Source organism: Capra hircus, chromosome 7, assembly GCF_001704415.2.
Source record: "Capra hircus breed San Clemente chromosome 7, ASM170441v1, whole genome shotgun sequence".
Lineage (NCBI taxonomy): Eukaryota > Metazoa > Chordata > Mammalia > Artiodactyla > Bovidae > Capra > Capra hircus.
This window is the reverse complement of record NC_030814.1, coordinates 87,927,501-87,955,122: the sequence shown is the minus strand read 5'-3', so window position 1 is coordinate 87,955,122 and position 27,622 is coordinate 87,927,501. Positions and strand designations below refer to the sequence as shown.

The 27,622-nt window shown below is 38.5% G+C and overlaps 1 protein-coding gene across 1 annotated transcript in view; it reads left to right on the top strand.

Annotated features, from left to right (window-relative positions):
• Positions 1-27,622, top strand: part of MEIKIN (meiotic kinetochore factor) — a 151,542-nt gene that overhangs the window by 65,564 nt on the left and 58,356 nt on the right. Inside the window, exon 11 of the mRNA XM_018051667.1 lies at positions 6,124-6,243. Within this exon, the coding sequence (XP_017907156.1) occupies positions 6,124-6,243 (120 nt within the window). The remainder of the gene's footprint in view (positions 1-6,123; positions 6,244-27,622) is intronic.

The following is a 27,622-nucleotide window of genomic DNA, read 5'->3' as shown; positions in this document are numbered from 1 at the left end:
TGTTGTTGAGTTGTTAGAGTTCTTAATATATTCTAGATATGAAGCCCTTTTCAGATATATGGTTTACAAATATTTTCTCCCATTCTGTGGGTTACCTTTTCATTCTGTTGATAGTACCCTTTGATGCACAAATTTTTAAATTTTTTAAATTTAATTTTTAAATTAATTTATTTAATTTAATTGGAGGCTAATTACTTTACAATATTGTGGTGGGTTTTGCCATACATTGACATGTAGTCCAGTTTATCTTTTGTTCTTGTTTTTGTTGCATGTGCTTTTGTGACATATCAAAGAAGTCATTATTAAGTACAATTTCATGAAGATTTCTCCCTGTATTTTCTTCTAAGAATTTATAATTTGCCTCTTATCCAACCAGAGTTCTTCTGAGGTTCAGCTGAACAGCAGGTATACAGCTTGCAAGTAGAGCAAGATCAGGTGTGCCTCTTCAGTGCAAGCAGTCCTCACAGAAGCTCATACTGTAGCTTGCATAGTAGTCTGGAGAGAGCTCAGATACAAGAAGATGAGATTCTGTATCTTTTATAATAACACCGAGATGTAGCATCCAGGGTCCCCACAAGGGACATGCCAAATTACAAGAGTCAGGGAAGCCCAAAATGTGTGTTTTCTAGCATTTTTAAAATTTACATTGCATGTATAATTCCTCACAATTAGGTATCATTTTTACCCTAAGCAGTGTCACCTAGTAATATAGTTGACATTCTTACCTTTATCAGATTCTTAGTGGAACAGAGCTGGAGAGTTAACCAAAGATCACTTTTGCAAGATGGGAGAAAGGTATTCTGTGAACACTCTGGTCACAGTCTTTCCAGTATTCTAAAGATTAATATTTTTCCTAGAAAATGACTGTTTTTTATTCATTTTTGTTTTATCTTTTGGGTTAATATATATATATGAGAAATGTGTTTAAAAATGATTTTTCCCCTACAAAACTAATTAATTGACTATTTTGTAAATACCAACATCTTTTTTAAATTGAGCTATAATTCACATTTTTAAAATTCACCTTGCTGAAGTATGAATTCAGTGACTTTTAGTATACTCATAAGCTTGTGCAACCACTACTACAATCTAATTAAAGAACATTTTTCATCACCCCCTTCAGTTCAGTTCAGTTCAGTCGCTCAGTCGTGTCTGACTCTTTGCTACCCCATGAGTCGCAGCACGCCAGGCCTCCCTGTCCATCACCAACTCCCAGAGTTCACTCAGACTCATGTCCATCGAGTCAGTGATGCCATCCAGCCATCTCATCCTCTGTCGTCCCCTTCTCCTCCTGCCCCCAATCCCTCCCAGCATCAGAGTCTTTTCCAATGAGTCAACTCTTTGCATGAGGTGGCTGAAGTACTGAAGTTTCAGCCTTAGCATCATTCCTTCCAAAGAACTCCCAGGGCTGATCTCCTTCAGAATGGACTGGTTGGATCTCCTTGCAGTCCAAGGGACTCCCAAGAGTCTTCTCCAACACCACAGTTCAAAAGCATCAATTCTTCGGCATTCAGCCTTCTTCACAGTCCAACTCTCACATCCATACATGACCACAGGAAAAACCATAGCCTTGACTAGACTTAGTCAAGCAAAGTAATGTCTCTGCTTTTGAATATGCTGTCTAGGTTGCTCATAACTTTTCTTCCAAGGACTAAGCGTCTTTTAATTTCATGGCTGCACTCACTATCTGCAGTGATTTTGGAGCCCACAAAAATAAAGTCTGACACTGTTTCCACTGTTTCCCCATCGATTTCCCATGAAGTGATGGGACCGGATGCCATGATCTTTGTTTTCTGAATGTTGAGCTTTAGGCCAACTTTTTCACTCTCCTCTTTCACTTTCATCAAGAGGCTTTTTAGTTTCTCTTCACTTTCTGCCATAAGGGTGGTGTCATCTGCATATCTGAGGTTATTGATATTTCTCCCAGCAATCTTGATTCCAGCTTGTGTTTCTTCCGGCCCAGTGTTTCTCATGATGTATTCTGCATAGAAATTAAATAAGCAGGGTGACAATATACAGCCTTGACATACTCCTTTTCCTATTTGGAACCAGTCTGTTGTTCCATGTCCAGTTCTAACTGTTGCTTCCTGACCTGCATACAGATTTCTCAAGAGGCAGGTTAGGTGGTCTGGTATTCCCATCTCTGTAAGAATTTTCCACAGTTTATTGTGATCCATACAGTCAAAGGCTTTGGCATAGTCAGTAAAGCAGAAATAGATGTTTTTCTGGAACTCTCTTGCTTTTTTCCATGATCCAGCAGATGTTGGCAATTTGATCTCTGGTTCCTCTGCCTTTTCTGAAACCAGCTTGAATATCAGGAAGTTCACAGTTCATGTATTGCTGAAGCCTGGCTTGGAGAATTTTGAGCATTACTTTACTAGCATGTGAGATGAGTGCAATTGTGCAGTAGTTAGAGCATTCTTTGGCATTGCCTTTCTTTGGGACTGGAATGAAAACTGACCTTTTCCAGTCCTGTGGCCACTGCTGAGTTTTCCAAATTTGCTGGCATATTAAGTGCAGCACTTTCACAGCATCATCTTTCAGGATTTGAAGCAGCTCAACTGGAATTCCATTACCTCCACTTGCTTTGTTCGTAGCGATGCTTTCCAAGGCCCACTTGACTTCACATTCCAGGATGTCTGGCTCTAGATTAGTGATCACACCATTGTGATTATTTGGGTCGTGAAGATCTTTTTGTACAGTTCTTCTGTGTATTCTTGCCACCTCTTCTTAATATCTTCTGCTTCTGTTAGGTCCCTACCATTTCTGTCCTTTATTGAGCCCATCTTTGCATGAAATGTTCCGTTGGTATCTCTAAGTTTCTTGAAGAGATCTCTAGTCTTTCCCATTCTGTTCTTTTCCTCTATTTCTTTGCATTGATCGCTGAAGAAGGCTTTCTTATCTCTCCTTGCTATTCTCTGGAACTCTGCATTCAGATGCTTATATCTTTCCTTTTCTCCTTTGCTTCTCGCCTCTCTTCTTTTCACAGCTATTTGTAACGGCTCTCCCCCTTAGCAGTCACTTATCATTCCTCCCATCTCATCCTCTAGCTTCTAGAAGTTACTAATCTACTTTCTGTCTCTTTAAAGTTTGCTTATTGTGGCTGTTCCATATAAATTGTATCATATAGTATGTGGCTTTTTGTGTCTAATTGCTTTCACTTACCATAATATTTTTAAGATTCATCCATGTTACAGCATTTATCAGTATTTTGTTTATTTATGGCTGAATAACATCTCATATAAAGGTTATATGATAGTAAGTAACACTTACTATCACCACATTTTATTTACTAATTCATCAGTTTATGGGTATTTGAATGTGTAGCAGTGCTATGAGTGTTCATTGACAAGTCTTTGTGTGGATATATGTTTTCAGTTTTCTTGGGTGTATACCTAGAAGTAGAAGTTGAATTAATGGGTTACATGGTAACTGTACATTTAACATGTTTTTGTGATGGACTTTTAGAAACAGGTTTATTGAGGTTCAGTTCTCCTATTTAAAGTATAAAATGTTTTTTAGTATATACACAAATATATACCATCATCACCCCAGTCAATTTAGAACATTTTTATCACCTCACAAAAAAAAAAACCCATTCTTTTCAACCATTGCCATTTTCACTTTATTCTTCCATCCCACTATCTGATCCCAAGCAACCACTAATCCACTTTTATTTCAATAGATTTCCTAGATATTTATTCACATTTATGTGAATAAAATCATATGTAGCCTTTTGTGACTAACTTCTCTTAGTTTAGCATATTTTCAAGGTTAGTATATACCAGTACGTTCCTTTTTGTGGCCTAATAATAGTAATGTATTCATGGCCATTTGAGTTGTTTCTGCCTTTGAACTATTATTAATAATGAGGAGCTATAAACATTCAGATACAACTTTTATGTGGATGTGTGTTTTCATTTCTCTTGAGCATATAGCTAGAAGTAAAATTGCAGAGTTATACGGTGACTCTGTGGTTAATAATTAGAAGTTTGATAGACTGTTTTCCAAAGTGGTTGAACAATTTACATTCCCAGCAGCAGTAGGAGTGTCTTGATTGTCTGTATTCTTACCAACACTTACTATCATCCATCTTTTGGCATGTGAAGTAGTATCGCATTGTGATTTTGCAATAGAGCTTATTGGCCTTACATATATATATATCTTCTTCGGAGAAATGTCTACTCAGATTCTCTGCCATTTAAAGTTAGGCTATTAGTCTTTTTATTGTTGAGTTGTAAGTGTTATTTATATGTTCCAGATACTAGACCCTTATCAGATAAATAATTTTCAAATGTTTTCTCCCATTTTGTAGGTAAATATTTAGTGTCTTTTAATAAATGAAAATACTTTTGAGAGCACTTAATGGCTTGACATTTTAAGGTCTACATTTTTTTTCTTTTTTTTTATTGAATGAGTCTATTTGCCCTTTGGTTTATTCCATAGCTTGCTGCCACCAAATGAGTCATTTAGATTCCCCTCAATTCCAAGCTGTCATTCCTTGGCTGGCTTCCCTGAAAGGAGGCTAGTTAACTCAAGGACTTCTAAGGATTTTCATTTTCTAGGGTCTCACTTTCAGGTGACCTTCTTAACACTGTTTCAAAATACACATTGATAGGTCTCAAGTTGTTCTGTCTCCCTACGAGGAAGAGGAGCTGGGCAAGGGCAGATGCCCCCAATCCCCACCCAGTCAGTCGATAATTCATTCTGGGCACTCATACATGTAGTATAGCCTAGGTTCAGGCCAGATCTTCCTCTAGTCAGATCTGGAGTGTCAACATGACAGAGCTTCTTGAAATCCAAAACTAAGGAGTATGGATCATGAATTTGGCTTTAAATATTTTGATTTTGATGTAGAAATATGTGGTAAGTTGAGAAACCTGATAATGATATGGGTATGGTGCTCTGTAGCAAGGTAGAGATTTTAAAATCTCTAGTGTACAATGGTAGGCAAAAAGAAGGCAAAGGCAGAACACTGAGGAAGGCTAACAGTTAAGGGAAGATCAGGGAAATTAGTCCATGAGGCGTAGTTGCTGGGTAGGTGAATTTCATTTAGGGGGCTTCCCTGGTGGCTCAGAGGTTAAAGCATCTGCCTCCAATACGGGAGACCCGGGTTCGATCCCTGGGTCAGGAAGATCCCCTGGAGAAGGAAATGGTAACCCACTCCAGTATTCTTGCCTGGAGCAGTTCAGTCACTCAGTTTTGTCCGACTCTTTGTGACCCCATGAACCGCAGCATGCCAGGCCTCCCTGTCCATCACCAGCTCCCAGAGTTTACCCAAACTCATGCCCATTGAGTCAGTGATGCCATCCAGCCATCTCATCCTGTCGTCCCCTTCTGCTCCTGACTTCAATCTTTTCTAACATCAGGGTCTTTTCAAATGAGTCAGCTCTTTGCATCAGGTGGCCAAAATACTGGAGTTTCAGCTTTAACATTTGTCCTTCCAATGAACACCGAGGAGCAATTTCCCTTAGGATGGCCTGGTTGGATCTCCTTGCAGTCCAAGGGACTCTCAAGAGTCTTCTCCAACACCACAATTCAAAAACATCAATTCTTCTGCTCTCAGCCCTCTTTATAGTCCAACTCTCACATCCATACATGACCACTGGAAGAACCATAGCCTTGACTAGACAGACCTTTGTTGACAAATGTCTCTGCTTTTTAATATGCTGTCTAGGTTGGTCATAACCTTCCTTCTGAGGAGTAAGCGTCTTTTAATTTCATGGCTGCAATTACCATCTGCAGTGATTTTGGAACCCCCAAAATAAAGTCTGTTACTGTTTCCACTGTTTTCGCATCTATTTGCCATGAAGTGATGGGACCACTTGATATGTATAAATTAAATGATATTTTAGCAAATGAAAATTCTTATTTAAAAATAATTTTAAAGCTAAAGAACCTTGTATTATTCTTTATAGTTTCATTTGTTCCCAGTTAAACATGCATCTTTTGAAGAGGTATTTCTAAATATCAGCAATTATATTAATTCAGATCAAATTATTCATATGTCAAGCTCACAAGAAAATCATTCAACTGAGAGAGTAATTCAACTTTTCTTTGGTTACTTAAAAATGATTGTTTTGCAGTATTGTACTTCTACAAGAGTAATGTATTCTCTTATAGATTGATTTGTCCTCAGTGCAAAAAGCATCTTTTGAAGAACTATTTCCAAATGTCAGCACTTATGTTAATTCAAATGAAATTGTTCCTGTGTCAACTTTGCAAGACAGTTCTTCAAATGAGGTAGTACTTTCAAATTTTCCTTCACTTACTAAAAGAAATAATTACTTTTATATTGGATACTTTGTATATGAGATACTTTAAGAGATCTGTAACTCAGTTGAGGCTAGTAGACTCATCATCTACATGTGGAGTCAGCTATCAGATATAATTCCAAATAAAGGATATTAGGCTGTCACTTTGCGTCATCAAGACCTAGGAATATAAATAACCCAGAGGAAATAGTATTATCCTACTTGGATCCAAAACTCAGTATGTCTGTGCATAGAAATTGTTGACATCAACTTAGTTGTATTAGCAAGAATATATGGAAGTACTAATAAAATTCATAACTCTTAAGAGCCATGGCCGGGGGGATGGGGGGATGGGAGTAAAGAGAGAGGATGACTGGAAAAAGAGAGGAGAACAGAAGAGAGAGAGGGGGAGAGAGAGAGAGAGAGAAAGAGACAGAAAAAAGGGAGAGAGGGCAGACAAGAGAGACAGAAAGAATAAGACAAGAAAAGGGCAGAGAGATGAAGAAATAAAAATGCAGAACTTAGGAATGGGTAGTAGTTTATTGTAGCTAGACCCCAGTGTGACCCTAAAGTGAAGATGGGGATGCAGATGGTGAGGAAAAAGCTAGAGATGAAATTTTAGAGATAAGGAGAGGCCAACATTAAAGATGGTCTTATAATCCTTGTTAAGGAATTTGGTGCTAAAGCTGAAACTCCAGTACTTTGGCCACCTCATGCGAAGAGTTGACTCATTGGAAAAGACTCTGATGCTGGGAGGGATTGGGGGCAGGAGGAGAAGGGGATGACTGAGGATGAGATGGCTGGATGGCATCACTGACTTGATGGACATGAGTCTGAGTGAACTCTGGGAGTTGGTGATGGACAGGGAGGCCTGGCGTGCTGCAATTCATGGGGTTGCAAGGAGTCGGACACGAGTGAGCAACTGAACTGAACTGAACTGAAGGAATTTGGATTTTTTCTGGAGGGGCTGCTGGTAAGAGCTTGTAAACAAGAGATATGAATGTTCTTGTATAAAGTTTATTTTGGCTCCCAGGGTGGAGAAAGGCTGAGACTAGAGGCAACTTGAAGGATAATCTTCCAGAGAAAGGAAGAAAAAGAAAGAATATAGGATAAGAGCCTTAAGGATATTAAAAAGGGTTTAAAATAGGAGTTTAGGGGAATGGAAGAACTAGGGAAATCCAAGATTATAGCCCATTGCTGAGAGCCTTGTTGAGACTGGGAACTCTTGCTTTGAAAAAAAATACTCTTTGTGAGCCATGATATAATTGATATACAATGAGCTACACATATTTAAAGTGTGCAATTTAAATTTCCTACATGTATGAGCACCCTAGAAACCATCAGCACAATCAAGATAGTGAAAATATTCATCACCAAAAGTTGACATTGGTATGGTGGTGGTTTAGTCACTAAGTCATATCTGACTCTTGTGACCCATAGATGGTAGCCCACCAGATTCCTCTGTTCATGGGATTTCCCAGGCAAGAATACTGGAGTGGGTTGCCATTTCTTTCTCCAGGGGATCTTCCCAACCCAGGGATCGAATCTGGGTCTCCTGTATTGCAGGCAGTCTCCTATATTGCATGCGTTTTCTTTACCAACTGAGCCACCAGGAAAGCCTGGTATTGATATACACAATCATATTTACAAATCAGAAATAGAGACACAGACATAGAGAACAAGCCTATGGATACCAAGGGGAAAAGAAGGGAATGGAGTGAATTGGGAATTTAGGATTGACATAGATATACTAGTGATGAAGAAGTGAAGTCTCTCAGTCGTGTCCAACTCTTTGCGACCCCATGGACTGTAGCTTACAAGGCTCCTCTGTCTGTGGAATTTTCCATGCAAGAGTACTGGAGTGGGTTGCCATTTCCTTCTCCAGGGGATCTTCCTGACCCAGGGATCAAACCTAGGTCTCCCACATTGCAGACAGATGCTTTACGGTCTGAGCCACCAGGGAAGCCCATACTAGTGATACCGTATATAATAGATAACTAATGAGAACCTTCTGTATAGCCCAGGGAACTCTACTCAATGCTGTATGGTGATCTAAATGGGAAGAAAATCTAAAAAATGGAATATATCTATATATATAGCTGATTCACTTTGCTGTACAGTAGACACTAACACAATATTATAAAGTGACTATACTCTAATAAAAGTTAAAAAAAAAAGTTTTCCTGTATATAAGCATCTTTGAAACCACCACCACAATCAAGATAGTGAAAATATTCATCACCAGAAGTTTCCTCCTATAATATTACAATTTCTTTCTTCAGGCACCCCAAGCAACTACTTATCTAGTTACTATCATAACAGATTGGATTTTGGAGTCCTTCAAGAAAGAGAGAGTTTTTTTTTTTAAGTCTGACTTCTTTCACTCAGCATAGCTATTTTGAGATTCAGCCATATTGTTGAGTATATCAATCAGTTTCAGTTCAGTTGCTCAGTCGTATCTGACTCTTTGTGACCCCATGGACTGCAGCACGCCAGGCATCCCTGTCCATCACCAACTCCCAGTGTTTACTCAAGCTCATGTTCATTGAGTCAGTGATGCCATTCAACCATCTCATCCCTTGTTGTCCCCTTCTCCTCCCACCTTCAATCGTTCCCAGCATCAGGGTCTTTTCCAATGAGTCAGTTCTTCACATCAGGTGGCCAAAGGATTGGAGTTTCAGCTTCAGCATCAGTCCTTCCAATGAATATTCAGCAAAGATTTCCTTTTGGATGGACTGGTTGGATCTCCTTGCTGTCCAGACTCTCAACAATCTTCTCCAACACCACAGTTCAAAAGCATCAATTCTTTGGCACTCAGCTTTCTTTATAGTCCAACTCGCATATCCATACATCACTATGGGAAAAACCATAGCCTTGACTAGATGGACCTTTGTTGGCAAAGTAATATATCTACTTTTTAATATGCTGTCTATGTTGGTCATAACTTTTCTTCCAAGGAGTAAGTGTCTTTTAATTTCATGGCTGCAGTCACCATCTGAAGTGATTGTGGACCCCAAATAATAAAGTCTGTCACTCTTTCCACTGTTTCCCCATCTATTTGCCATGAAGTGATGGGACTGGATGCCATGATCTTAGTTTTCTGAATGTTGAGTTTTAAGCCAACTTTTTTACTCTTGTCTTTCACTTTCATCAAGAGGCTCTTTAGTTTTTCTTCCCTTTCTGCCATAAGGGTGGTGTCATCTGCATATCTGAGGTTATTGATGTTTCTCCTGGCAATCTTGATTCCAGCTTGTGCTCATCCAGTCCAGCATTTCTCATGATGTACTCTGCATATGAGTTAAAGAAGCAGGGTGACAGTATACAACATTTATGTACTTCTTTCTCATTTTGGAACCCGTCTGTTGTTTCATGTCCAGTTTTAACTGTTGCTTCTTGACCTACATACAGTTCTCAGGAACCAGGTCAGGTGATCTGGTATCCATTTCTTGAAGAATTTTCCACATTTTGTTGTGTATCAGTTTGTTGTGTTTGAGTGTATGAATAGTTTGTTCCTTTTGATTGCTAAATACTTCATTGCATGGTATACCATAATTTATTTACCCATTCATCTATTTATGAACATTTAGATTATTTAGCTGCTGGGAACATTTCAGTGAAGTATTTGTATTAACAAAGAATCTCCCCATAATCAAACTTTAGTGAGGCTATCCTGAGCTCTCTTCTAAACTAGGCCTTGACCTTGGGCTTCCATGTCCATCCTTGAATATGATTTTAGCAAGAATTCTGCTCACCAGTTTACAGAAAGTCCTCCACCTCTGATATCTGATCATTCTGGCTGCCTTTAGCACGCTGGCATATTAAGTCTAATTCAGTTCCTGGACCCAGTTTCAATGAGTGTATTGATGGGAAGGGTTTTCCCACACTTAACAACAAGCAATCTCCAGGCACCAGCTGGGTATCCTAGAAAGTGAAAGTGAAAGTCACTCAATTGTATCCTACTGTTTGTGGCCCCTTGGGCTATACAGTCCATGGAATTCTCCAGGCCAGAATATTGGAGTGGGCAGCCTTTCCCTTCTCCAGGGGATCATCCCAACCCAAGGATTGAACCCAAGTCTTCTACATTGCGGTGGATGAAATTCAACCCAATTCTGACACTATCTATCCAGAAACAGCAACAGATTCCACAGGTAAAGGGCTCTGTCCTACAGGAACACCTTATACTTCAGACACCAATTCCAAGCCCAGGTTATTACCTGTGTTTCTGACAGGCTGGCTATAAATTGGAGGTTCCCATGACCTGTCTCCCGAGACGTCAGACTCCAGTCACAAGTCCTTTACTTCTAACTTACTGGCTGTAAATCAGAAGTTCTCACAACTCTCCTTGGGTTTGATTAATTTTCTATAGTGGCTCATAGAACTCAGAAAAACGTTTTACTCACTAAATTACTGGTTTATTTTAAAAGGATATGGTTCAGGAACAGCCAGATAGACGAGGTGCGTAGAGCAAAGTATCGTGGAAGGGTGCAGAGGTTCCATGCATTCTCTTGGAGTGCCATTCTCCCCAATCTCACCAACCAAGATGCTCTTTGAACCTTGTCCTTTTGGAATTTTATGGAGACTTCATTGCATAGGCATGATTGATTAAATCAATGGTCATTGGTGATTCATTCAACCTCTAGCTACTCTCTCCTCCCTTATGAAAAGATGTTATGGTACAGGCCTGAAAGTCCCAATCCTCTAATTACATAGATGGTTTCCCTCACAACCAGCCCCTATCTTAACTATAGTTTGAAAGTCACTTTATTAATGTAACAAAAGACACCTCATTTCTCTTATCACCTAGGGAATTTCAGCTCTATGCCAGAAATGGGGGCAAAGATCAAATATATATTTCCTATCATAAATCATAGTATCTTAGATCAGTTTAGCAAGAATCACCTTACCTTTGATGTCTCTCCTCTTAGCAGTTTCCCCATCCTCTGGCGCTTTCATTGTTCATTGGCTTTAAATCCCCAGCTATCTTTGCTGTATTTGGAGTTGGACACAACCTCTCTCTGCTATTGCAATACCACTATTGCAAGTTTTGTATAAAACTTTCCTTATTGTTTTAGTAAGTGTTATAATACACACTCTTTTATACTATGGGTATAGATTTTCTTTCCTCTTGGATAAATACCTAAAAGTGGAAATTGCCAAGCTGTTTTCCAAGTAGTTATACCATCTTACATTTCTACTAGCAGTGTTTGAAACTTGTTTCTTTACATGTGACACTTAGTATGGCCAGTCTTTTAATTTGAACCATTCTAATAGATATGAAGTGATATCGTAATGTGATTTTAATTTATATTTCCCTAAGGACTAATGATGTTAATCACTTTTTGATGTACTTATTTTGGAAAAGGAAATGGCAACCCACTCCAGTATTCTTTCCTGGAGAATCCCATGGACAGAGGTGCCTGGTGGGCTGCTGTCCATAGGGTTGCACAGAGTCGGACACAACTAAAGTGACTTAGCATGCATGCATGCATTGGAGAATGAAATGGCAACCCACTCCCATATTCTTGCCTGGAGAATCCCAGGGACAGAGGAACCTGGTGGGCTGCTGTCTGTGGGGTCACACAGAGTCGGACACGACTGAAGCGACATAGCAGGTACTTATTTGATATCTGCATATCCTTTTTGGTGATATATCTGTTCCAATATTTTGTCTATTTAAAAAATTATTTGATTTTCTCATTGTAGAATTTTGAGAGTTCTTTGCATATTCTGGATGCAAATCCTTTATGAGATATATGTTTTGAAGAATATTCTTCCAGTGGGCACCTTGTCTTTTCACACTATTTCTACTGTCTTCTTAAAAAAAAAAAAAAACCTTAATGTAGTATATTTTACATATAATAAAACTTACCTACTTAAAGTTTTACAATTAAATGATTTTTTGTAAATTTAGAGAGTTTAAGCATCACCATATGTCAGTTTTAGAACATTTTTTTACCCACAATAAGATCCCTTATGCCCATTTACACTTAAGCCCCGTTCTCAGCCCCAGGCAAATACTGATCTACTTTATGTCTCTCGAGTTTCCTTTTCTGGGCATTTCATATAAGTGGAATCATATAATATGTAATTGCTTGTGAAACAGTTTGAAGAACATAAATTTTTAACTTTGATGAAGTCCAACTTGTCACTTTGTTATTGGGATATGCCTTTGTTGTCATATCTGAGAAATCTTTGCCTAACCTAGGGTCACAAAGGTCTTCTGTGGTTTCTTCCAGAAGTTTCTTAAAGTTTTACATTTTTGTCTATGAGTTAATTTTATTAAATGATGTAAGATATGGATTCAAGTTCCTTTTTTTTATATTGACATTCAATTATTCTAGCACCATTTATGAAAATGCTATCCTTTCTTCACTATATTGCCTTTGCACCTTTGCTGACAAAAAGTTATCCATATATATGTATGGGTTTCTGTCTGGATTCTCTATATCATTTCATTCATCTACTTGTCTATCTTTATACCAGTACCATGCAGTATTGAATAATGTGGCACTATAGTAATTCTTGATATCAGATGGTATTAGCTCTCTACTTTGTTATTCTTTTTCAGTTGGTTTGGCTTTTAGGTCCTTTGCACTTGTATATGAATTTTAGGATCAGCTTGTCAATTTTTACAAAAAAAAACAAGAAACTCTAATGGGATTTTAATTTGGATTGCATTGAATCTATAGGTTAATTTGAGGATAATTGACATCATAACAAGACTGAGTTTCCTATCTTAAGAAAAAAGGGCATCTGTCCATTTTATTTAGGTCTTTTTTAATATCTTAAAATTTTTACTGTACAGGTCATTATTCCCACCTAATGTCATTATTTCTCATCTAATTTTAATATTTCATATTTTTATGCTATTAATTTCTATTTCTCACTATTCATTGCTAACATATAGAGATATACCTTTTTAAAAAATGATTCCTTTTTTATTTTTTTAACTTTTTATTTTGTATTGGGGTGTAGCTGATTAATAATGTTGTGATAGCTTCAAGTGAACAGTGAAGGGACTCAGCCATACATACACATATATCCATTCTCTCCCCAAATTCCCCTCCCATCCAACTGATTCCTTTTTAAAAAGAATTATGTATTTTTGTTTGCACTGGGTCTTTGTTGCTGCCCAGGTGTTTTCTAGTTGCAATGAGTGGTGTCTACTGTTTGTTGAAGTGCACATACTTCTCATCACAGAGACTTCTCTTCTCACAGATACAGGTCTTAGGGATGTGGGCTTCAGTAGCCGCAGCATGAGTCTCAGTAGTTGTGGCTTGCAGGCTCTAGAGCATGGTCTCAAAAATTGTGGCACATCGGCTTGAGTTGCTCTGTGCTCTGAGCACTGAGCTTGAGTTGCTCAGTTGCTCTGAGACATGTGGAATCTTCCTGGACCAGGGATTGAACCCCTGTCCCTTGCATTGGCAGGCAAATTCTTATCCACTGCACCACCAAGAAGTCCAATAAATATATCTTTTTGTTTGTTGATCTTTATATTAGTCTTCTTGGACTACCATAACAAAATACAATAGGAGGGGGATTAAACAACAGAAGTTTATTTTTTCAAAGTTTTAGAGGCCAGGAAGTCCACAACCAAAGTGCTGGCCTATTCATTTCCTGGTAGGGCTCTTTTCTTGTCTTGTAGGTGACCACCATCTTGCTATGACTTCACATGACCTTTTCTCTCCACGCAAAGAAAGAGAGGGCTCTGGTATTTCTTTCTTAAATGAGGGCACCAGATCTCTCAGATTGGGCCTAACCTATATGAACTCATATCACCCTCTCATAGACTCTATCTCCAAATACAATCTCATTGAAGGTTATGACTTGAACATATAAACTTTGGAGGGACACAAACACTCATTTCATGATAAAGATATTGTAAACTTGCTAATCTTAATTATTAGCTCTAGTAGTATTTCCCCCTAAAGTTTCTGTTTGACCATAGGCAATTACATCATCTGTAAATAAAAACAGTTGTACTTCTTCCTTTCCAATATGGATGCCTTTTGTTTTTTCTTACATAATTGCACTGATTCCATCCTCCTGTACAATGTTGAAAGAGAGCTGTAAGGAGAGCAGACATGCTTGCCTTGTTTCTGTATTTTGATGAAAAGCATTTAGTAGTTCACTCTCAAGTATGAGATTATCTGTAGGTTTTCTGTATATTTTCTCTTAGTTTGGGGAAGTTACCTTCTATTCCTAATATGCTTGAGGAGTTTATCAGAAATAGATGCTAGATTTTGCCAAATATAGCTTTGTGTCTGTTAAGGTGATTGTAGGGTTTTTCTTGTTCAGTTTGTTAATATGGTGAATTGATGATTGCAAATTGAACATAATGTATTGATTAATGTTCTAGTGTTAAGCCAACTCTGCATCCTGAAGTAAACCCTATTTGGTTGTAATGTATTCTTCTTTTTATATATTGTTGGATTTGATTTGCTTCAATTTTTGCATCAGTGTTCATGAGGGTCTGTAGTTTTCTCTTAAAGTGTATGCAGTGTTGCCTGGAAAACCCCATGGATGGAGGAGCCTGGTGGGCTGTAGTCCATGGGGTTATGAACAGTCGGACAGGACTGAGAAACTTCACTTTCATGCCTTGGAGAAGGAAATGGCAACCCACTCCAGTGTTCTTGCCTGGAGAATCCCAGGGACGGCAGAGCCTGGTGGGCTGCTGTCTATGGGGTCACACAGAGTCGGACACGACTTAAGCGACTTAGCAGCAGCATTGAAATGTGTATATTATCATATGTGAAGTGGATTGCCGGTCCAGGTTCGATGCATGAGACAGGGCGCTCAGGGCTGGTACACTGGGATGACCCTGGGGGATGGAATGGGGAAGGAGGTGGGAGGGGGATTCTGGATGGGGAACATATGTGTGCCTGTGGCTGATTCATGTGGATGTTTGGCGAAAACCACTACAATATTGTAAAGTAATTAGCTTCCAATTAAAATTAATTAATTAAAAAAATAAAGTGTATGTCTGGGTTTGGTGTCAGAGTAATGATTAAGCTCATAAAACAAGTTGGAAAGTATTTATTCCTCTTCAATTTTCTGGAGAAGAGATAGTATTATTTCTGTCTTAAATTATTTTTATTCGGCAGAATTCACTATTGAAGCCATATAGGCCTGGAATTTTCTTTGTTGAAAAGAAATGTTACAATTACTACCTTTTTCTGGAGGAGGACATGGTTACCCACTCTAGTATTCTTGCCTGGAGAATCCCATGGACAGAAGAGCCTGGTGGGCTACAGTCCATATGGTCACAAAGGGTCAGACATGACTAAAGCGACTTAGCATGTATAACCTCTTTAGGGCTATTCAACTTATCTCTTTCTTCTTGAGAAAACTTTGGTAGTTTGTGTATTTCAAGGAATTTTTCCATTTCCTGTAAATTTATTGTCAAATATTTATAATATTCTCCTATTATTCTTTAATATATGGGCATCTGTAGTGATATAATCTTTCTCATTCCTGGTATTGATAATTTATGTCTTCTCTCTCTTTTTTCTGAGCAATCTGGTTTCTACTCTGATGTTATTTTTTTTAGCCTGTTTAGTTTAGGTTTAATTAGCTCTTCTTTTTTTACTTTTTTAAGATGAAAGCTGAGGTCATTGATATGAGACCTTTCTTCTTTTCTAATATAGTAGTTTTAATGCTGAGCTTGCCTGGTAGCTCAGCTGGTAAAGAATCCACCTGCAATGCAGGAGATCCCAGTCCAATTCCTGGATTGGGAAGATCCTCTGAAGAAGGGACAGGCTACCCACTCCAGTATTCATGGGCTTCCCTATGGCTCAAGTGGGAAAGGATCCACCTTTCAATTTGGGAGACCTGGGTTCGATCCCTGGGTTGAGAAGATTCCCTGGAGGAGGGCATGGCAACCCACTCCAGTGTTCTTGCCTGGAGAATCCCCATGGACAGAGGAGCCTGGCAGACTATAGTCCATGGGGTTGCAAAGAGTTGGACATGACTGAGTGACTAAGCACAGCACAGTTTACTTCAACTATACATTTACTTCAACTACTGCTCAGATGCATCCCACAAGTTTTGACACAATGTGTTTTCATTTTCATGAAGTTCAAATACTTCCCATTTTCCCTATGTATTTATTCTTTCATCCTTGGGCCATTTAAAAGTGTGCTATTATATAAGTATCTGAAAAATTTCCAGAGATATTTCTGTTACAGATTTTAAATTTCATTCCATGGTGATCTGAGACTATACTTTATATGCCTAGATTCCTTTTAAATTTGTTGTTTTTGTTCAGTTGCTAAGTCATGTCCAATTCTGTGACCCCATGGACTGCAGCACATCAGGCTTCCCTGTCCTTCACCATTTCCTGGAATTTGCTCAAACTCATGTCCATTCAATCAGTGATGCCATCCAACCATCTCATCCTCTGTCACCCACTTCTCATTCTGCCCTCAATCCTTCCCAGCATCAGGGTCTTTTCCAATGAGTCAGCTCTTTGTATCAGGTGGCCACAGTATTGGAGCTTCTGTTTCAGCATCAGTCTTTTCAGTGAATATTCAGGGTTGATTTCCTTTAGGATTGACTGGTTTGATCTCCTTGTTGTTCAAGGGGCTCTCAAGAATCTTTTCCAGCACCACAGTTCAAAAGAATCCATTTTTTGGTGCTTAGCCTCCTTTATGTACCAAATCTCACATCTGTACATGACTATTGGAAAAATCATACCTTTGACTAGATGGACCTTTGTCAGCAAAGTGATGTCTCTGCTTTTTAATATACTGTATAGGTTTGTCATAGCTTTTCTTCCAAGGAGCAAGCATCTTTTAATTTCATGGCTGCAGTCTCCATCCAAAGTGATTTTGGAGCCCAGAGAATGAAATCTGTCACTATTTCCATTTTTTCTCCATCTGTTTGCCATAAAGTGTTGAGATATGTTTTATAACCCATATGGTTTATTTTGGTGAATGTTCTGTGTATGTGAGAATCATGTGTATTCTGCTTTTGTTGGGTAAAGTGGTCTATGAATGTCAATCAGTTGGGTTGATTGGTAGTGATGTTCAAGTAGACTACATCCTTTGCCTACTTGGTCTATTGATTATTAAGAGATATTGAAATCTCTTACTGTAATGGTAGATTTGTCTCTTTCTCCTTTTAGTCCTATCCTTTTTTGTTTCACATGTAAAATATGTGAATATTTTACATGTGAAAAATGTTTTATATGTGAAACAAAACCTCTGTTACTAGATGTATAAACATTTAAGAGTGGTTAGGATTGTTATATCCTCTTGATTAATTCATCCTGTTTATCATGAAAGGCCTTATTTATCCCTAGTAATATTCTTTGCATAGAAATCTCCTTTGTCTGAAGTTAATATAGCTACTCTAGCTTTCTTTTGACTGTTGTTAACATGGTGTCTATTTTTGTATCTTTTTACTTTAAATTTTTTTTTAGAAAAGTTTTACTTTTATAGCAAAATTGAGAGGAAAATTCAGTGAACTCTCATATATTCACTATTCCCACACATGCATAGCCATAATTATTATTAATATCATTCATCAGAATGTACATTTTAAAATCACGAATGAGCCCACATTAACATATCATAATCATCCAAAGTCCATAGTTTAAATTAGACTTCATTCATGGTGTTGTATATTCTGTGGGTTTGGACAAAAGTATAAGAATATTATAGGTATACCTCAGAGGTATTGCAGGTTCAGTCCCAGACCACAGCAGTAAAGTGAATATCACAATAAAGTGAGTTACACAAATTTTTTGGTTTCATGGTGTATATAAAATTATGTTTATAATATACAGTAGTCATTTAAGTATGCAATACCTTTCTGTGTGTGTTAGTTGCTCAGTTGTGTCCAACTCTTTGCGACCCCATGGACTGTAGCCCACCAGGCTCCTCTGTTCACAAAATTCTCCAGGCAAGCATATTAGAGTAGGTTGCCATTTCCTCCTCCAGGGGATCTTCCTGACCCAAGGATCAAACCTGGGTCTCCCGCTTTGTGGGCAGATTCTTTACCATCTAAGCCCCCAGGGAAGTCCTGCAATTGTTTTATGTATCTTAATTGAAAGTTGTTCAGTCACTAAGTCACATCCAGCTCTTTGCAACCCCATGGACTGCAGCACACCAGTCTCTTCTGTCCTCCACTATCTTCCGGAGTTTGCTCCAATTCATGTCCATTTGTCAGTGATGATATCTAACCATCTCATCCTCTGCCACCTCCTCCTTTTGCCTTTAATCTTTCCCAACATCACACTCTTCTCCAATGAGTCAGCCTTTCACATCAGGTGGCCAAAATATTGGAGCATCAGCTTCATCAACAGTCCTTCCAATGAATATTCAGGGTTCATTTCCTTTATTATTGACTAATTTGATCTCCTTGCAGTCTAAGAGACTCTCAAGAGTCTTCTCTAGTACCACAATTTGAAAGCATCAATTCTTTGGCATTCAGCTTTCTTTATGGTAATTCAACTCTCACATTTGTACAAGACTACTGGAAAAATCATAGCTTTCACTATACAGAACTTTGTCTGCAAAGTGATATTTCTGCTTTTTAATATGTTGTCTAGGTTTGCCATAGCTTTCCTCCCAAGGAGCAAGCATATTTTAATTTAATGGCTGCAAAAAGAATTTTATTGGCCAAAAATGACAAAACAATTGTAATAGTAACATCAAAGGTCACTGATCACCATAACAAATATAATAATAATGAAAACATTTGAAAAATGTATGAATTACCAAAATGTGACACACAGACATTATGTAAGCAAATGCTATTGGATAATGGTGCCAAAAGACTTGCTAAACAGAGGGTCACCACAAAACTTCAATTTGTAAAAAAAAATTTATATATAGTACTAGCAAAATGCAGTAAAGCAGGAAGCAATAAAACTAGGTATTCTGTAATTATAATATCAGAGATAATCATGATGGTGTGATCACTCACCTAGAGCCAGACATACTGTAATGTGAAGTCAAGTGGGCCTTAGAAAGCATCACTACAAACAAAGCTAGTGGAGGTGATGGAATTCCAGCTGAGCTGTTTCAAATCCTAGAAGATAATGCTGTGAAAGTGCTGCACTCAGCATGCCAGCAGATTTGGAAAACTCAGCAGTGGCCACAGCACTGGAAAAGGTCAGTTTTCATTCTAATCCCTAAGAAAGGCAATGCCAAAGAATGCTCAAACTACCACACAATTGCACTCATCTTACACGCTAGTAAAGTAATGATCAAAATTCTCCAAGCCAGGCTTCAGCAATACATGAACCGTGAACTTCCAGATGTTCAAGCTGGTTTTAGAAAAGGCAGAGGAACCAGAGATCAAATTGCCAACATCCTCTGGATCATCAACAAAGCAAGAGAGTTCCAGAAAAACATCTATTTCTGCTTTACTGACTATGCCAAAGCCTTTGACTGTGTGGATCACAATAAACTGTGGGAAATTCTGAAAGAGATGGGAATACCAGACCACCTGACCTGCCTCTTGAGAAACCTATATGCAGGTCAGGAAGCAACAGTTAGAAGTGGACATGGAAAAACAGACTGGTTCCAAATAGGAAAAGGAGTATATCAAGGCTGTATGTTATCACCCTGCTTATTTAACTTATATGCAGAATACATCATGAGAAGCGCTGGGCTGGAGGAAGCACAAGCTGGAATCAAGATCGCCAGGAAAAACATCAATAACCTCAGATATGCAGATGACACCACCCTTATGGCAGAAAGTGAAGAGGAGCTAAAAAGCCTCTTGATGAAAGTGAAAGAGGAGAGTAAAAAAGTTGGCTTAAAACTCAACATTCAGAAAACGAAGATCATGGCATCGGGTCCCATCACTTCATGGGAAATATATAGGGAAACAGTGGAAACAGTGTCAGACTTTATTTTCTTTTGGCTCTAAAATCACTGCAGATGGTGACTGCAGCCATGAAATTAAAAGACACTTACTCCTTGGAAGGAAAGTTATGACCAACCTAGATAGCATATTAAAAAGCAGAGACATTACTTTTCCAACAAAGGTCCATCTAGTCAAGACTATGGTTTTTCCTGTGGTCATGTATGGATGTGAGAGTTGGACTGTGAAGAAAGCTGAGAGCAGAAGAATTGATGCTTTTGAATTGTGTTGTTGGAGAAGACTCTTTAGAGATCCTTGGACTGCAAGGAGATCCAACCAGTCCATCCTAAAGGACATCAGTCTGAGTGTTCATTGGAAGGACTGATGCTGAGGCTGAAACTCCAATACTTTGGCCACCTCATGCGAAGTGTTGACTCATTGGAAAAGACCCTGATGCTGGAAGGGATTGGGAGAAGGAAGCGAATGGGATGACAGAGGATGAGATGGCTGGATGGCATCACCGACTCAATGGACATGAGTTTGGGTAAACTTCGGGAGTTGGTGATGGACAGGGAGGCCTGGCATGCTGCGATTCATGGAGTCGCAAAGAGTCGGACATGACTGAGTGACTGAACTTAACTGATAGGGTATTTTCAGTGCCTTAAACAACCTCTTGTCCTACCTATTCATCTCCCCTCACGTACTGCTGACAGACATTGATCTTTTAATTATCTCCACAGTTTTGCCTTTTCCAAAATTTTGTATAGTTGCAATCACACAGTATGTAGCCTTTTCTGTTTGGTGCCTTTCACTTATTAGTGTGTATTTCAGGTTCCTCCATGTCTTTTCTAGGCTTAATAGTTCATTTCTTTTTTAGGGCTGAATAATATCCCATTGTCTGGATGTTTATCCACTCACCTATGGAAAGACATCTTGATTACTTTCAGGTTTTGGCAATTAAGAATAAAGCTCCTTTTAGAAAACTACAGGCCAATATCACTGATGAACATAGAGGCAAAAATCCTTAACAAAATTCTAGCAAACAAAATCCAACAACATATTAAAAAGATCATACATCATGACCAAGTGGGCTTTATCCCAGGGATGCAAGGATTCTTCAATATCTACAAATCAATCAGTGTAATACACCAATTAACAAATTGAAAAATAAAAACCATATGATTATCTCAATAGATGCAGAGAAAGCCTTTGACAAAATTAAATATCCATTTATGATTAAAATACCCTCCATAAAGCAGGAATAGAAGGAACATACCTCAACATAATGAAAGCCATATATGACAAACCCTCAGCAAACCTTATCCTCAATGGTGAAAAATTGAAAGCATTTCCCCTAAAGTCAGGAACAAGACAAAGGTACCCACTCTCACCACTACTATTCAACATAGTTTTGGAAGTTTTAGCCACAGCAATCAGAGCAGAAAAAGAAATAAAAGGAATCCAGATTGGAAAAGAAGAAGTAAAACTCTCACTGCAGATGACATGATCCTCTACATAGAAAACCCTAAAGACTCCACCAGAAAATTACTAGAGCTAATCAATGAATATAGTAAAGTTGCAGGATATAAAATCAACACACAGAAATCCCTTGCATTCCTATACCCTAATAATGAGAAAACAGGAAGAGAAATTAAGGAAACAATTCCATTCACCATTGCAATGAAAAGAATAAAACACTTAGGAATATATCTACCTAAAGAAACAAAAGATCTATATATAGAAAACTATAAAGCACTGGTGAAAGAAATCAAAGAGGACACAAATAGATGGAGAAATATACCATGTTCATGGATTGGAAGAAGCAATATAGTGAAAATGAGTATACTCCCCAAAGCAATCTATAGATTCCATGCAATCCCTATCAAGCTGCCAATGGTATTTTTCAGAGAACTAGAACAAATAATTTCACAATTTGTATGGAAATACAAAAAACCTCAAATAGCCAAAGAAATCTTGAGAAAGAAGAATGGAACTGGAGGAATCAACCTGCCTGACTTCAGTCTCTACTACAAAGCCACAGTCATCAAGATAGTATGGTACTGGCACAAAGACAGAAATATAGATCAATGGAACAAAATAGAAAGCCCAGAGATAAATCCACACACCTATGGACACCTTATCTTCGACAAAGGAGGCAAGAATATACATTAGATTCAAGACAATCTCTTTAACAAGTAGTTCTGGGAAAATTGGTCAACCACTTGTAAGAGAATGAAACTAGAACACTTTCTAACACCATACACAAAAATAAACTCAAAATGGATTAAAGATCTAAACATTTAAGACCAGAAACTCCTAGAGGAGAACATAGGCAAAACACTCTCCAACGTAAACCACAGCAGGATCCTCTGTGACCCACCTCCCAGAATATTGGAAATAAAAGCAAAAACAAACAAATGGGACCTAATTAAAATTAAAAGCTTCTGCACAACAAAGGAAACTATAAGCAAGGTGAAAAGACAGCCTTCAGAATGGGACAAAATAATAGCAAATGAAGCAACTGACAAAGAATTAATCTCAAAAATATACAAGCAACTCCTGCAGCTCAATTCCAGAAAAATAAAAGACCCAATCGAAAAGTGGGCCAAAGAACTAAACAGACATTTCTCCAAAGAAGACATACAGATGTCAACAAACACATGAAAAGATTCTCAACATCACTCATTATCAGAGAAATGCAAATCAAAACCACAATGAGGTACCATTGCACACCAGTCAGAATGGGTGCTATCCAAAAGTCTACAAGCAATAAATGCTGGAGAGGGTGTGGAGAAAAGGGAAGCCTCTTACACTGTTGGTGGGGATGCAAACCAGTACAGCCACTATGGAGAACAGTGTGGAGATTCCTTAAAAAACTGGAAAAAGAACTGCCGTATGACCCAGCAATCCCACTGCTGTACATACACACTGATGAAACCAGAACTGAAAGAGACACGTGTACCCCAGTGTTCATCATGCCACTGTTTATTATAGCCAGGACATGGAAGCAACCTAGATGTCCATCAGCAGATGAATGGATAAGAAAGCTGTCGTACATATACAGAATGGAATATTACTCAGTCATTAAAAAGAATACATTTGAATCAGTTCTATTGAGGTGGATGAAACTGAAGCCTATTATGTAGAGTGAAGTAAGCCAGAAAGAAAAACACCAATACAGTATACTAACACATACATATGGAATTTAGAAAGAAGGTAGCGATAACCCTGTATGCAAGACAGCAAAAGAGACACAGATGTATTGAGCAGTTTTTTGGACTCTGTGGGAGAGGGCGAGGGTGGGATGATATGGGAGAATGGCATTGAAACATGTAAAATATCATATGTGAAACGAATTGCCAGTCCAGATTTGATGCATGATACAGGGTGCTTGGGGCTGGTGCACTGGAATGACCCAGAGGGATGGGATGGGGAGGGAGGTGAGAGGGGGGTTCAGGATTGAGAACACATGCACACTCATGGTGGATTCAAGTAAATGTACGGCAAAAACCAATACAATATTATAAAGTAAAATAAATTTTAAAAAAATGAATAATTCTCCTTTTAATATAGATGTGCAGGTTGTTAAAATTAATTTACTTGTTTGACTGCTCTGAGTCTTAGTTGCAGCATGTGGGATCTTCAGTCTTCATTTTGGTATGAAGGATCTTTAGTTGCATGATGTGGGATCTGTAGTTGTGGCATATGGAATTTATTTATTTATTTTTAAATTAATTTATTTATTTTAATTGGAGGCTAATTCCTTTACAAAATTGTAGTGGTTTTTGGCATACATTGCCATACATTGAACTGAACTAAACTGATAGGTTTGGGGTTGTTGTGTTTTCATTTTCATTTGTTTTTATGCATATTTTGATTTCTTTTTTGATTTCTTCTGTGATTTGTTGGTTATTCAGCACCATGTTGTTCAGCCTCTATATACTGGAATTTTTAATAGTTTTTCTCCTGTAATTGACATCTAATCTTACTGCATTGTGGTCAGAAAAGATGCTTGGAATGGTCTAAATTTTTTTTTTAATTTACCAAGGCTAGATTTATGTCCCAGGGTGTGATCTATCCTGGAGAAGGTTCCATGTGCACTTTAGAAAAAGGTGAAATTCATTGTTTTGGGGTGAAATGTCCTATAGATATCAATTAGGTCTAACTGGTCCATTGTATTATTTAAAGTTCATGTTTCCTTGCCAATTTTCTGTTTAGTTGATCTATCCATAGGTGTGAGTGGGATATTAAAGTCTCCCACTATTATTGTGTTATTGTTAATTTCCCCTTTCATACTTGTTAGCTTTTGCCTTACATATTACAGTGCTCCTATGTAGGGTGCATATATGTTAATAATTGTTATATTTCTTCTTGGATTGATTCTTTGATCATTATGTAGAGTCCTTCTTTGTCTCTTTTCACAGCTTTTATTTCAAAGTCTATTTTATCTGCTATGAGTATTGCTACTCCTGCTTTCTTTTAGTCTTCATTTGTGTGAAATATCTTTTTCCAGCCCTTCACTTGCAGTCTGTATGTGTTCCTTATTTTGAGGTGGGTCTCTTGTAGACAGCATATATAGGGGTCTTGTTTTTGTATCCATTCAGCCAGTCTTTGTCTTTTGGTTGGGGCATTTAACCCATTTACATTTAAGGTAATTATTGAGAAGTATGATCCCGTTGCCATTTACTTTGTTGTTTTGGGTTCGAGTTTATACACCTTTTCTGTGTTTCCTGTCTAGAGAAGATCCTTTAGCATTTGTTGAAGAGCTGGTTTGGTGGTGCTGAATTCTCCGAGCTTTTGCTTGTCTGTAACACTTTTGATTTCTCCTTCATATTTGAATGAGATCTTTGCTGGGTACAGTAATCTGGGTTGTAGGTTTTTCTCTTTCATCACTTTAAGTATGTCCTGCCATTCCCTTCTGGACTGGAGAGTTTCTGTTGAAAGATCAGCTGTTATCCTTATGGGAATCCCCTTGTGTGTTATTTGTTGTTTTTCCCTTGCTGCTTTTAATATTTGTTCTTTGTGTTTTATCTTTGTTAATTTTATTAATATGGGTCTTGGGGTGTTTTGCCTTGGGTTTATACTGTTTGGGACTGTCTGGGTTTCTTGGACTTGGGTGGCTATTTCCTTCCCCATTTTAGGGAAATTTTCAACTATTATCTCCTCAAGTATTTTCTCATGGCCTTTCTTTTTGTCTTCTTCTTCTGGGACTCCTATGATTTGAAATTTGGGGCACTTGACTTTGCCCCAGAGGTCCCTGAGGTTGTCCTCATTTCTTTTAATTCTTTTTCTTTTTTCCTCTCTGCTTCATTATTTCTGCCATTCTATCTTCCACCTCACTTATCCTATCTTCTGCCTCATTTATTCTACTGTTGATTCCCTCCAGAGTGTTTTTGATCTCAGTTATTTCATTATTCATTATTGATTGACTTTTTTTTCTCTTCTAGGTCCTTGTTAAACATTTCTTGCATCTTCTCGATCCTTGTCTCCAGACTATTTATCCATAACTCCATTTTGTTTTCGAGATTTTGGATCATTTTTACTATCATTATTCTGAATTCTTTGTCTGGTAGACTTCCTATCTCCTCCTCTTTTGTTTGGTTTGGTGGGCACTTTACCTGCTGAGTATTTCTCTGCCTTTTCATCTTCTTTAGATTGCTGTGTTTGGGGTGGCCTTTCTGTATGATGGAAGTGTGTGGTTCCTCTTTATTGTGGAGGTTCCTCCCTGTGGGTGGGGTTGGGTGAGTGGTTTGTCAAGGTTTCCTGGTTAGGAAAGCTTGTGTCGGTGTTTGGTGGGTGGAGCTGGATCTCTTCTCTCTGGAGTGCAATGAAATATCTAGTAATGAGTTCTGAGGTGTCTGTGGGTTTGATGTGACTTCGGGCAGCCTGTATATTAATGCTCAGGGTTATGTTCCTGCATTGCTGGAGAATTAGCGTGGTATGTCTTGCTCTGGAACTTGTTGGCTTTTGGGTGGAGCTTGGTTTCAGTGTAGGTATGGAGGCTTTTGGATGAGCTCTTGTCAATTGATGTTCCCTGGAGTCAGGAGTTTTGTGGTGTTCTCAAGTTTTGGATTTAAGCCTCGTGCCTCTGGTTTTCAGTCTTATTCTTACAATAGCCTCAAGACTTCTCCATGCATACTGATAAAATGTCTAGGTTAATGGAGAAAAGATTCTCCACAGTGAGGGACACCCAGAGAGGTTCACAAAGTTACATGGAGAAGAGAATAGGGAGGAGGGAGATAGAGGTGACCAGGAGGAGAAGAGGGGGAATCAAAAGAGGAGAAAGCAATCTACCCAGTAATCAATTTCCTATGTGCTCTCCACAGTCTGGAACACCTGGAGAGGTTCACAGAGTTACATAGAGAAGAGGGAGGAAGGAGATAGAGATGACTAGGAGGAGAAGAGGGGGAGTCAAAAGGAGAGAGACAGATCTGGCCAGTAATCTGTTATCTGAGTGTTCTCCACAGCCCAGAATACCCAAAGAGATTCACAGAGTTGGGTAGAGAAGAGATGGGGGTGGGAGGAGATAGAGGTGCCCTGGGGGAGAAAAAAGAAAGTCAAAAGGGGGAGAGGACAATCAAGCCAGTAATCACAGTCCTAAGTAAAAATGGGTACTGAAGATTGGATTCTTAAAGGTATAAATTTGATAACAAACACCAAAAAGCAAAGATTAAAAATCTAGAGTTTAGACTCTCAAAAATACAATATGAAAAAAAATCACAAAAATTATAAAAAATTATATATGAAATTTGCTTTAAAAATAGGGTCTTTTTTGGCAAGGTAAGAGTAGGTTATAAAATGAAAATTAAAGGAGTAATAAAGGAGTTAAAAATTAAAAAAAAATTTTTTTAATGTAACAAATGGTAATAGTAAAATATATCTAGGAATTTCTCTGGAATTGTTGTGGGCAGTGTGGGTTCAGTTCAGTTTCAGATAGTTCCAGCTTATACTTCTACTCAAGGTCTATACGTCCCTTCCAATGTAGTCGGTACTATCTACAAGGGTTTAATCTATTGCACCTGTCACTTCCAAAGCAGTTCCCTCTGTTTATTTTGGCTTCTTCTATTTGCAAGTCTCTTCAGTGTCCCTGACACAAGGGGGCAAAGGTGGTCACTTATTTGGGCTCACTTGTTCAGTCATGCTGTGGGGAGGAGGAACACTGCAAACAAATATCACTGACGTGTGTGGGGAATGCTCACAGTGTCTGGGCCACACTGGGTTTGCCCCTGCTCATGGCGTGTGTGCTTTCCCTGTGTATACTGCTCAGGCTCCTGGTTGCTCTGCAGGGGAATTGTCTAAAGTGGGCCCTGGGTTGCGTGCACTTCCCAGGTCTAAGCCACTCAGGTTCAGGTTCTTGGGTACTACACAAAGGCACAGACTCAGTTGGGCCTGTGTTTTGTGCCCTTCCCAGGTCTGAGCAGCTCAGGCAACCAGGTGCTTGGTGAGAGCACTCTCCCCAGGTGGGCAGTGTGTCTTATCACCTCCGCAGTCCCAGCTGCTCAGTTTCCTGGGTACGCAATGGGAGCGCCATCTCAGGTGTGCCATATGTCTCC